Below are 13,149 nucleotides of genomic sequence, written 5' to 3' on the forward strand. Positions count from 1 at the left end.
TGGCCCAGAAATAAGTACACAACTCGATACCTCCTCGAGATTAGTGATAATAAAAAAATGGTCCAGACAACAGAGTTTTTTTTAATTGATTTATATGTGAGGTTTGACGTCCCAAAACTACAATATGATTATGAGAGACGCTGTAGTGTATGGCTCCAGAAATTTTAACCACCCGGGGTTTTTTGAAGTGCACCCAAATCTGAGCACCAAGCCTACAGCATTTCCGCCTCCATCGAAAATGCAGCCGCCACAGCTGAGATTAGAGTTTTTCTTTTTACTCCGCAAGCGTACGCGTCCTTACGATCAATTTAAAGCATAACCACAGCAGCTAAAGACTAACCCCCGTATTCAGAAACGCTCCTTGACTTGAACTTAACTTGAAACCACTTTCAATGCAGTGCGTTTGTGCTACCTTTGCACCGCCTACGGACAGCGCGTCCGAAACGCGTTTGTGCTGCATCGAAGTCTGTAGTTAGTCAAGTTCAAGTCATGCAGCGTTTTTGAATACGGGGTTAAGTGACGGAAGCGACTGAAGACATTAAGACAAGCATGGTGCCAGCACGGCCTGCGTTCTTTGGGGTTATGCAGTGCGTCGCCCCCAAGTGGCCCATACTAAAGTGGCCCGTACTCACGTGACCGAAGCTGGCACGAACGAGGACATCCAAAAAATGTTCGAACTTCCGCAAAAATGTGAGTCGCACTCAAAACGCGAGTGTGAAATCCCGTGAAACGCTGAAGTCGCAACAACGGGAGAAGAAAAGTTCGCATGCAACAGAACAAGAACGGCGATGCCAGTTTGTGTGACACCTCGTTATCTTGTCCATACTAACTTTAAGCGCGCTATAGATAGTCATTGTAGAGCCGTCATTGGTCGTGTAGGTTAATCGATATGACGCACAAGAAAAAAATAAAGCAAACGAAGGGGACACACGTGCACAAACAGCCTATAGTTTGCACTGAGATCATCGGGGAACTGATAAACACTTGTGTTTACCAGAATACTATACGCGAAGCTAAGCGAGTCGTTGATGCTATTAGCATTCTCAGGACACTTGGCAAGCTCTTCAGAGGTCGAGGGTTGGTGCCCATGCGTCCTGTCAAACCATTTTCATGTAAGGCCAACATTGAGCGTGCTTGGGTATATATGTCCAACGGCTCCGTGACCGCCGCCTCCACAGCAGCTCCCCAGAGTGCTGTACAGTTATCGCTATACATATGAACGTGATAGCGTTAAAAAGCCCACGTCTCAGAAATTTAGGGACCGGCGTTGGCAGCGCTCGTTGCGAAAAATTCGCCATCGAGGCGACAAATTAAAACTCGGGGGGTTAGGCTGTTTGATTCGGGATCGAACTCAGTCGTTCTGAGCGGCAGCGAGGTGTTCAGCTACAACTTGGGATGGTTGGCATGTAATGATTGGCCGAAGAGTAAAACCACACGTAGCACCACTCGAGGTGAATTGCGTGACGAGCTGATCGATTCAAAGCTTCCCACACATCACAAATGGTTCAGCCATAATTCTACATTGTCATCATCCACAGCATCAACAAAGTGCAGCTGCAGGTGCGCATTGCCTAACGTATGCGCAGTGGCAGTGTGCATTTCTATACTCTGCAAAAAGATGACGTATGTGTATAGAGAGCCTTCCAAAATCGTGCCAAGATGGGATGAGAGTTTGAAACGGGCAACACTTCAACCACCTTAAGTGGTACGTTAACACGGTGGGCACAACTGAGCCATCACTGTGATCAATTATATCTGGTCCAAAATATTTCGCACCAGTCGCCGTCTCATTCAAATAGTTTCCATGTCACACACAGGCCTCAAGAACGCGAGAGAACACAAGTGCTCTTTAAGACCAAACCTCATAAACGCGAAAATGCACGCGACAGCAACGAACGATGCTACTACGAGCGACGAAACAGGGCGTTCGCGCGACGTGTCGCGGGGTAGTTTTCGCGCGATCACTCGGTTCTCCAGATTTGGAAACCATCGCCCATCCCCCGGAAGTGCTGTGCTCAAAGCACCGGAACAGGATGTACATGACTGACGCACTGCCGGTTCTCTTCGTATGCCGCTAAATCACCACCTCCTCTCACTCTCCTCTCCACCCGAGACAAGCGTGCACAACGAAGAAATAGTGTCATGTTTGTGCACGTGCACATAAAAAAAGTGCTGCAAGGCATTAATAAACACTTTCCGTTCCATCACACAATATATCTTAATTTTAAATTCCATACCGCTCACTACGCGGTTTTCTTGGTGCGAGTAGACGGCCTCATGCAAGCAACGGTGGAGTTCTCTCGCCGAAGCCGTCACGTGAATGAGGTTCGCCTGCGCTAGCGACTGTTCGCGCGAAGGCAATCTACGTCGCGTCGCTCATTGCTGTCGCGAGCATTTTCGCGTTTATGAGGTTTGGCTTTTATGCAGCCGCTGTGTGCCTTATCGACACATAAGGACGGTGGTGTTTCAAAACTATGGTTTCTTAAACAGGAATGCGAAGATGCTTTTAAAGAGGTACTGCACTTATGACATTTCGAATGCAGCGGTATATGTTCCATGAGCCTCACTGAAGAGAATATACCATGAACTAAAAAAAGTAATTATTGAGTGTTTGCTATGAATATTACAGTTTTAAAAAGTGGGGCATGTAATCACAAATAGCCTCTAATTATACGGGTGGGAAAATGTAAAATCCAATTTTACATTCGATCAAATAATTCTTCCCATGCGCAAAGCGCGCACCGAAAGACGCTGCTAGAAATTAGCTCACACAGCATTTATCCTGAATTAAGTGCTGAATTTTTTTATCACTGTTAACTACTTTCTATGTCATTTCTGTTTTGATTACTTCGTATCTGGTATACAAAGTTTGTCTTTCATCTTTTAATAAGCATATATGTATTCACTTGCGTTTTTTTTTCTTCACGCACTTCTATGCACTTAATTTTTAAATAGTGCCAACACCAGTCTTTGTTGCATGTAGGTTCTTTTTTTTAATTCTTGCAATTCGTACGTGAAATTTCTTCCGACAGTTTATATGTTTGCCGCTGCCTAAGAGTGAACAACAAGGTACGTGTTTACTGTTTGTAAAGCTGACATATTTGGGGGATAAGCTTTTATTCTGGTTGTCGTAGTCATTTGGAGCGTCGCAACAATTTTGTTTCATTTCTATACTCACTCTTCCTCTGAATATGCGAGCTGCTTGACGTCTAACACTACTACTACTGCAGCTACCACAACTAGTCCCAATACTACCACAACCGAATAGGGTCGACAGCTTCGCCTGAAGAACGATTTTCAATGTGGAATGAACAGCACAAAAGACACGTTATCTGAAAGAGCGCACATACGTGGATCTGATGCTTCCTCCTATACTCGCGAAACGAAACAAAGTCCAAGGTTGAGACCCCCTTCTGTGTACGCTGGACGAGCGAAATCAGTGACCTCCAGCGAACCGCAATCGTTACAAACGGGAAGAAAAGAGAGGCCCTCGAGGGAGGAGTTCACAATCATCAGGAACCCTTTCTCTCCTCTTTTTTTTTTTCTACGCCTTGTTGTGCTCCTGTACACGACGCGGGAGGACGACGACGACGCCTACCACAAACAAATCAACAAGTGGGTTACTCTTCCACGCCCGCGTTGGACGCGAAAAAGAGATACGGACAACGTGAATATCAGGTGTCAAAACTCAGGGTCGGTGGGGAGGGGGAGGGGGAGGGGGGAGCGCTCTCCAGCAGGCGACTTGATGCGTCGTGCCCTATCTAATGTATATAGGAGGCGACGGAGTCGCCTTTGCTTGTATCCCCTGTTTCGAGCTGAGCTGCCATGGTTCTGAAACAAGGAAACCATGCAGTCAAGCTGAGCCCAATCGCAGAGATTCTTCGTGTTAACTTCATACGCGGCAAAGGCCAGAGAGTCACTGGTGCGTGTCATCGGAGCTCGAGCGAAGAAGTGAGACGCATACGATCTTCGCGACAGATCGCCACGTCGTTTTAGGGGCGAAGCTCCTCTAAAGCGGCACCCGTTCGTCCCTCGTAGTAGTCGTAGTCGTAGTGTGTAACCAGTCTTACGTTTTGAGATGCAAGGTGGTGCCGGTGTGAAATTTCTGCTGTGCGTTGTTGAACAATAAAAAAAAATTCGCAGCGTGCGCGTTAAATAAAAGCCGAATTCTCCTGTCTCTCATTCCCAATTAGCAGCCATTGGCATGTACATTGAGCACTATCTGACAAGAACGGGTTGCTACGCTATACCCTCTGGGCGTAACCTCCTAGGTTTTAGAAAGGTTTAGCGAGCGTTAAGTCGCAGTGCTTAGAATACAATGAACTATAGTATATACCATGAACTCGAAATAGTTAAAGGTGGGAAGTAGACACGAAGCGTAAGCCGTAAAAAAGTGTGCGTGTGCCTCCTCCCGTTTAGTCCTTGGAATGTCCGCTGGATGGCGGTGCTTCTATATAGGGAATATATGATGGAAAGATGCGAGAAGGTGGTACGTGGAGTGTTGAATAGATGGACGAACGGACACACAGACAGATGCATAGATGGACGCATGAATGGACGCAGGGGCGGATGCATGGACGAACGCAGGGACGGACGCACGACGGACGCAGGGACGGCCCTAACGGCCAACGCATATGAATTTAGGTTGGGCTAGTGCATAAGGTCCCCAGATGAAACTTGTTTCATCTAAAGACCTTACTAGTGCCAGTAACGCTGCTCCCTCTGGTAAAGCGGACGGTACCTGTTACAGCTTAGGCCGAGAAAGTAGCTGCCCACGAGGACCAACCCTCAGGAACGCGCCACACATTTAAATAAAGTTGAATCCTCCTAGAGTGCAAAACGGCGGAACTGCAACGTCTGCACCCACGCGTATCACTGCTTGCACGACAAATGCACAGCCCGCGGCTGTTTGTGGTTAATGTGGCACATCGATTTGCAAAGAGTGAGCTCCTTTGAGGCACCCATTAGTTAGGCAATCGGTACGCGTGGGCAGCTGGTGCGATAAGACGCGAATGTGACGCAACACGTGTGCGCAACACGTATATCTGCCAGTGTGCCTCCTTTAGAGATCGAACTCCTCTACAGAGCGTCTTCGTCCAGAGAGACCAAGATAAAACCTTCAAAGTGAGCTCATGACATTGGCGCTGTTTAAAATCCACTTTATTAATCTCACAGACATATTGAGTCAAGAGAGTCGGTGCGTTGTTGTCTATCACCAGGGACATCTCTTATATGAATACAGAAATACCAGTAATTGATGGGGTTTTTGAGTACAAAATTCAGCATACGAGTGTGAGACGCCGTAGTGGAGGGCTCCCGAAATTTTGTCCATCTAGTGTCATATAATGTGCACCTGAATCTTAGTTTACACAGGCCTCAAGCATTTTGGCTCCCCTAAGTAATTTTAAAAAGGTGTCGGGAGCTCTCATTGAAAAATCCATATGACCCGCTAAATCATATCCAGAACGTCTCATACAAATGCGTGCGCACGTGGTGATCTGGTTTAAGAACTTCTGTTAGGGCAAGTTGGAAGATCTCCGTGCATTATAAGCAGAGCTGAAAAGTTTACAAGACAAGAGACGAGAACGTCATATGCGACGCATCTTATAAACGTTGTACGAATTCCGATATGTATAAGGTCATGACAATGATGCAGGGCCCACATAATGTGTGCGGAGAATATCAGGTCAGAGCATGGGATTTGAAAACGAAGATGTCTTCATATTGTGCATCGATATTACATATGGGCGAAGTTTTGAAGTAGAAATAGATTTGCAACAACTAAACAAACTGCGAGACGGTTGAGTACTGAAATTATTAGTGGTAAACGCACGTACAGTCGTGAGAAACATAAGTGGGAACGAATTGATTTGTAATCAACAATCAATTGTCATGTACCGACATGGCTGTAACTCATTTCATCGCAAGATGTATTTACGCCTGTGCATTGAGTATTACGTACATTTTTCGCTTGCTAACTGCGTTTAGCTGCTATGGCCTTTAATATGGTGATAACAGTTTTCCCTGTTACGTTGCTAACGGCTGTGCATGACAGGTTTCGTGCAGGCGGGCACAGTTGGAGCCGCCCTCTCGTCGCAGGTGGGCTATATGTAATGTGTTCGATGCCAATATGTTTTCCGTTTTAATACCGCAAAAAGTCAGTGTAAGACGGATTCACATAACGGCGCCTGTTACTTGGAAAATATAGCGAAATACGGCTCTGTTGTATAGTTGATATGCTTGACATGACCAAAGGTGTAGGCAGAATTTTTTTGGGGGGGGGGGGGGATGGGGTTGCAGGGTGCACCCTCTTAATATGGTCATTTTTTGCTCTGTATGCCATACCAAAAAAAAAAAAATGGAGGGGCGGGGGGGGGGGCACGGGCCCAAAGTGCCATCTCCTGGCTGTGCCAGACTTGACATGACATAAACTCGGCATGTACACCTTGCGACTAATTGCATCAAGTAGAAAAAACTAAAAGAAAAATTCTCATTCATTTGAGATTCGAAGACATGTAAAACATTACGCGTTTGGGCTTCTCGCAAAGAAAGTGCAGATTTCGTATGCTCGCTTACAAAAGAATATTATTGGTGTTTTTCACAGATTTCAGAGAAAAAATTCAGTAACACTGAATGAAAAAAAAAAAATCTAGAACGACCTCGTTTGATTGAACAGCTTGCCACGGCCTTCCCCGTAGGAAAACACGCCGTGGCATTTCGCCGAAAAGCCACTGAACCACAGCCGGCCACGCGAGACTCGCAGAGATAAGCGAATCCGCGAATTCAGAGTCGACGACGCGTGACTTCGGTGAAGAGGCTCGGTGGAGTGAACTTGTTGTTTCAGGTGATTGCAAACAGATGAAAGTACACAACGCGATCATTGTTTGCTTGCCAAACATCGTAAGCATTTGTGCACCTGAAGAACTACCAAATCTGACGATATTGTTTACGCTTAATTACACTTAACCGTTTGCATTCACCTCTATAATTTGCGGTATTGTAGAGCTGAAGCAGTAGAAATATCACTGTAGGTTGCGGAAAGCGACTTAGCGGACAAACGAAGCCGTACGTCGTGGTATGTAGCACAATTGTAAGTATAACGCCACAATTAGTCACAACTGGCCGGCCTTCGCAACATCATTTGCTTGGCTTGTGTGCGCTGTAAATACTGGCCATGCCAACTTATTTTTTCACCGACTACTCGAGATAAAGTTGAGAAGCGTCACTCTTTCGGAAGTGAACACAGCGAATCGTTTCTGCATTGGTTCCACATAGCAACGCCCTGCAGTTGAATACGCAGGGCGTCTTCGTAACTTCACAGCTATAAAGCAAAGGAGCTCGGTTAAATACCCGCATTGATCCACAGCACATCATCTGAATGTGAGTAGATTTTCCGTAACCATTTCGGACTTCACCATGGGCGTAGTCAGGGGGGGGGGGAGTCTATCGGGGTTCAAACCACAACTCTCCTAAAAAAATTTCAGTATATAGGACCATGTACAAACGCACGCACGAACATACAGTATGGTTGAACCCCCTCCCACCCTTCGTCAAAAGTAGGGGCTGCACCCATGCCCTCCACTGAGTAAAATTTTTGCTTGTACCTTTTTTGGGCAATAAAGTTTCACCACCACCACCACTTACAAACCCTGTGCGATGCCTCTGTCCTGAGCCCGAGGTACTGTGTTCGATTCCCGGCTGTAGACAACTGTGCAGTCTAACTGGCTATACATTTCCCCCCCGATATTTCATTCCTCCTCATCGCTTTTAAAACATCGACAACAGCAGACTTTCAGGACAGGCAGAAGTTAAGATGGAATGTGAAGAAATAAAAAAAATTCAGGTTGCAGGAGCCGACATTTCGTCAAGCTGACTTGTGAAGGCTGCTGCCTTGGCAGTGATGTTCCATGCGGGAATTTTTAGGGCATTTTCGCCAGTCATTTTGAGCCAAAGGGAAAAAAGGAATCATGGTGATATTGCAGGGAATTTCAGGAATGGTTAAATTCTCCTATGACGACCAATCATTCGCGGTCACAGTGCGCCTTCATCTGCTGTAATCGGTTCTGGCGCATGCACAACGCAAGCAGGGCCCTTGATATTTGTTTGATATTTACGCGAAGCAATTTCTAGTTCACTATTCGTGTTAGACTTGAAGCCCGCAGTGTGCAGTGTGCTCTAATAGTATATGAATGATTAATGTCATGCTTTTGTTGTGCAGCGATGGAGGGGCTAGTAATGATTTCAAAAGTCGCCTGTACGTCAGACACGCGTAATTATAGTATGTGTGTGCGTGTGGATGGGGGCGAAAATTAGTACAGTTGCGCAGGAAAATATAATGGCAATTTCCTCAACGTTTGCAGCGAAAATCCTTGAAATAAGGAATTTTCACGTCTCTGAATGGGAATGATTTGGCGTAGTACGGAACATCACTGCCTTGAAGGCAAGACAGCTTGCCGAAACGTTGACTGGAGCGACACCCCATGTTCATAATTTTTTGTTATGTAACTGTGTGAAAGGGTGTTTATCAAGCAATTAAAACTGGGAAGCTATACCAAAGTATTGTGAGTGACTACACTAAGGGGACATAATCAAATGACTTAAAAAAACATGTCATTAAAGACTTGGGGCGGGGGGGGCGGTATTTGATGTTTTCTGTAGTGATTTACAAGTACGAAATACATTGAAATGAGTTAGAGTGCATGAAAAGGTTTTCCGTCGGATGGATTCGAACCCACGGCTTTCCGGTCAGAAAAGATACAGGTAAAGCCGACTCGAGCGGCCGAATGTGGGAGCCAACGCCGTTATCTGTGTTATTTTAGATTTCGAACTCGAGCAACACAGATGTCCGTCCGTACGCGCCGCATATACTGAACGTCTCACCTCCAGAAACCCATGGATAACGCCGTGCGCTCCGCTTATAGCGCTCTGCAATGGCCCACTTCGGTGACTTCTTTGCCGGTCGGGTAACAATACTAAGCGCAAAAATGCGAACGGAAGAAAATCACAGCTTGCACAAGGCCGACAAAGAGCTTGTTAAAATGAACGAGACAGGGAACGCCTTCCACTTCTTGGAATATCCGCTTTATATATACGTAGAGAGCGTAGGGTCTGTTTACCTGAACGGCCTGATCACACGAGCGAGCAGAGTGATACCGGGGGTTCTCTTAAAGGGCACACCGACGCTGACGAGCACTTACCGAGCTTCATGAGCTCGTTACAATCGTTTCATAAAAGAAAAAAAAATGAGGTGACGTCTTAAGCTGATCCAGGATGGGTCGGTGCGCCGATCGGAATGCATACGGTGTCAAACAAAGAGCCACGTCTGAAGTTGATCGATACGCTAAAACGTTGTCTCGTACACGGTGAAGCGGAATATACACGTCTAAACAATGAGTATGCGAATACAGAGTTCGCGGGCATACTTATTAAAAGCATACGGCGAGTGTGTTTCGAAAATATATAGCTTCGAGCATCACGGCAGGTATAGGAGCGATTTATTATCGCGTTTTGTTTAGTTTTTCACCTCATGTATTCAGTACAAAGAAAAAACAGTGCCAAGGTTTGTGAAGGGGAATTAGGTTTGAAACTCCACCGCCTGTGTCTTGGCACGAAGTGCGCACTACTGAAGCAAAGCTAACAAGAGAACTTCCAATCTGTGAAGGGGCAGGGGAAGTCTTATTTTTACTTCCCCATCTTTCATTCCCGTTTTCCATCTCCTATGCCACGCTGTTGAGGTGCACCTCCCCTGAGAGAGACAGTTACAGAGCGGCACTTTTTTTTTCTTCCTTTTTCATTCCTAAGCCACTTCGCAATGACTTTTTGCTCCACTGAGCATTGCGATGTCGGGGTTTTGTTGTTTTTGAGCAGCGATTCAAGACCCCGGTGTGGAATCGCTTATCTACCAGGCAAGAACATGGCGTAGGCAGGGGATATCGAATACACCGTCAAGCGTTTCGGCTGCTGGGCCAGCCTTCGTCGGTGTGACCACTTCGTCAGGACCTTAAAGAAGCCAAGCAAGATACAGGGGACGTTATTTGTACTGTTTTACGTGTGTTGTAGTAATTCTGACGTGAGAAAACTAAAGTGGGTGAAAATACAATTTGCCGTCGGCAGCGACCGAACCTGTAACCTTTGAATCACGCGCCCGATGCTTTTCCCGATTGAGCTACGGCGGCTGTAGTCCTCTCGTTCACATTATCGGGTATTTATGTGCGCGCTAACCCGGCACTGCTAGCGTCGCTCGTAGCGATGGTGGCGAGTGTAGAACACTTGCCACAATCTTCACACATGTATCAGAATCGCTACTTTATAATTACAATAAAATTAACGTCGCGTATCTTTTCCTCGACTTCATTGTCTGCTGCTTTCATTAAGGTTCGTTGAAGCAAAGAAGTCAACCTAAAGAATTTCCTTCTCTCATGCACTTTAGCTGAGTCACCGCTATGGTATCATTCTTAGTCACCCAAAAGAAAAAAAACAAACATCACGAACAAGCTTCTCTAGAATGAACAATCGCCACAGGGCAGATACTCTAGGTCCTAATAAGGAAAAACAGCACCGATAGCGCAGACGCAAACGGCAGACGCACTTCGTGACATGCGCAGTAAACACAGCGACCGCGGAGGTGCGTGTGCGAAATGAATGGTAAGACGCGTGCCTTTGACGAATACGTGTTGAGTTGGACTCTGAATCGAATCATACGACGTAAAGTGTGGTATTAGCCCATGATGCTACGGTCACTGAGCAAAGAAGAAGCTCGCGTAAATTATTAGAAATTCTGGGAACATCGGCTGATGCGCGTGAGCGCAAGTGCGTCCATCTGAAAACAAGACACTCATGTGATTCTTAAAGAGAACAGAAGAGAAAAGTGAGCCCCGTAACTATCTACATCAGAGTGCGACACCTGAACAGTAGTTCACGAGGGATGGGGGTAAAGAGCGATTAAAAGGATAGGAATAAAGGTAGAGAGATAGAGAGAGGGAAGGAGAAAGCGAGGCGAAGGGACAGCGAACGACAGAAAACGGCGGAAGTAAGGAGGAGATGGGAAAGACGGACATGGTCGCTGGAGGACGGGCACGGCTCAGTGAGAGCTCTTGTCAGCGGCAGGAGATAGCGTAGGGCGAGCCAGTCGGCCAGAGCTGCGCTGTTGTTGGAGATCGCGGGGGCACAACCGGTTGGCACGAAATCCAGAGAGCAAGTCCCAAAACAAGAAAAACAAGAAAAAAGGTTTATCCGATTCACCTAAGTCTTATGGATCTGATGCACAACTAGACATCAGTGTTGCCACTTGAGCAAGGGACAGAGTCTGATTGAGCAGCTCGCTGCAGTTAAAAGATGTTAAGACATGCGAAGACGCTGTTCGTGGAAAGAGGTGGCTGCATTCTTGGGCATGAGAGAAGTCACACTCAGTCCATGTGCCTACACAGCAGTGCAACTGCCGCCCTTGTTAGATACATAATTAGCTCAGCAATGGCCACTGGTATTTTGTGCCTTGAAGTCACGGTACACGGTTGTGGAGTGTTCCGGAAATTTTGACCCCCAAGCTTTGCTTAACATGCAACTATAAGTACATGGGCCTTGGAATGGAAATATTTTTTAACGAAGTAATGATAGCAGATAACTATTTTGTCATGCCACCTGGCGCAACGGAAACAAAACGCTGGCGTATGAAAAAAATAGGCCACCCTTGAACGCGTGCTTTCCGGTGGGAACACATGCGTACAAATGAATGAGTCGTACGCTGACCCCCTAAGAAGACACGGCGCGAACGGCTGCTGGTGATCGTGCCCGGCTAATCAAAATATGAATTTCTCAGCCGTGGCCACGTGGCTCCCCTTGGGAAGCCCGCTGGCGGTGGCGTAGGCGGAGGGTTGAACACGGGGCCCAACCCCTCGCCTCTAGAATTTTTTCCGCCAAAGCATAAGAGCCCAAAATGACACTGACCACATCTGCCAACCCGGGTTTCACACCAACTCAAAATGGTCTCAAAAAATTTCTGGCTACGCCCCCTGCCCATCGATAGACCTCACTGAGAGAACGGATACGCATATGTGATTAGGCGCGCCCTTTTGCTCATTACAGCTTGCTCACATCAACTGGGTGTCACTATGGGATAGTGTGTTCTGAAGGAAATATATAATCTGATTTTATACGATTCCTTTGCGCGTTTCTTCTTTCACTTTTACAAGCAGCAAAACGCATTCGATATCTAACTTTCGGCATTTATACTTACGAAAGAAGTATAGTCACTTCGTAAGCTGCGTTGTTCGAACGTATGCGCATGATAACTATTTCAATGCGATCACCGTCAATGTAGCCGCAGAGTAAATACGAGTCACAGGGTGCATTCACGACAAATTGGTTCAATGTTGCGGCAGTTAACTTCCGAACGATCGACGTACACGGCCCATTCCCTTTTGGGGAGACAAAGCACGATCTATTGCGTAAAGCTGTCGCCACAGCCACAACACCCACATACACTAAGCTTCTACTAGAAACGAAATGACGTTCATTTCGAGATGTTTACATGAATGACTTTTGCATAGAAAGAAAAGGAAAGGCCGTGATGTATACACGTAGGTTCGCTGTAGTACGTCCCTTGATTCCGTGGTACGTGCCACGAGTATATACTTGTGAATGCAGTCGGCTGGATACGCAGTTATGTTGCTTAAGTTGTAATGTTGATTTGTATAATGAACTACGAAGAATATGCTGAGAAACGTAAGCAGAACATTTGAAAATAGTCAGAAAGAGAAGAGAAAAGACAGCATATCCACGGGGTGAATGATGGAGAGTGAAGCGAAGCATCCGTCCCTCCATGCGTCCGTCTGTGTGACCGTCTGTGCATCCATCCACCCGGCCGTGCGTGCGTCTGTTCGTGCGTCCGCACGTCCATCCGTGCTCCCGTCCCTGCGTTCGTCCATGCATCCGCCCCTGCGTCCGTCCATGCGTCCGTCCATGCATCTGTCTGTGTGTCCGTTCGTCCATCTAGTCAACACTCCAAGTACCACCATCTCGCATCTTTTTATCATATATTCCCCATATAGAAGCACCACCATCCAGCGGACATAATAAGGACGAAACGATAGGTGGCACCCGCACACTTTCTTACGGCTTGCGCTTCGTGTCTACTTCCCACCTTTAACCACC

At 46.6% G+C, this 13,149-nt stretch overlaps 1 protein-coding gene across 3 annotated transcripts in view; it reads right to left on the reverse strand.

Annotated features, from left to right (window-relative positions):
• Positions 1-13,149, reverse strand: part of LOC119174454 (dual serine/threonine and tyrosine protein kinase) — a 120,841-nt gene that overhangs the window by 60,707 nt on the left and 46,985 nt on the right. The window contains exon 1 of one of the 3 annotated variants that reach the window (XM_075895613.1): positions 8,881-9,067. The exons of the other annotated variants lie outside the window; for them this stretch is intronic. Coding sequence (XP_075751728.1) covers positions 8,881-8,894 — 14 coding nt within the window. The 5' untranslated portion in view covers positions 8,895-9,067. Of the gene's footprint in view, positions 1-8,880; positions 9,068-13,149 lie in introns of those variants that run through there. 3 annotated transcript variants of the gene reach the window in all.

Source organism: Rhipicephalus microplus, chromosome 5 (genome assembly GCF_043290135.1).
Source record: "Rhipicephalus microplus isolate Deutch F79 chromosome 5, USDA_Rmic, whole genome shotgun sequence".
Classification (NCBI taxonomy): domain Eukaryota; kingdom Metazoa; phylum Arthropoda; class Arachnida; order Ixodida; family Ixodidae; genus Rhipicephalus; species Rhipicephalus microplus.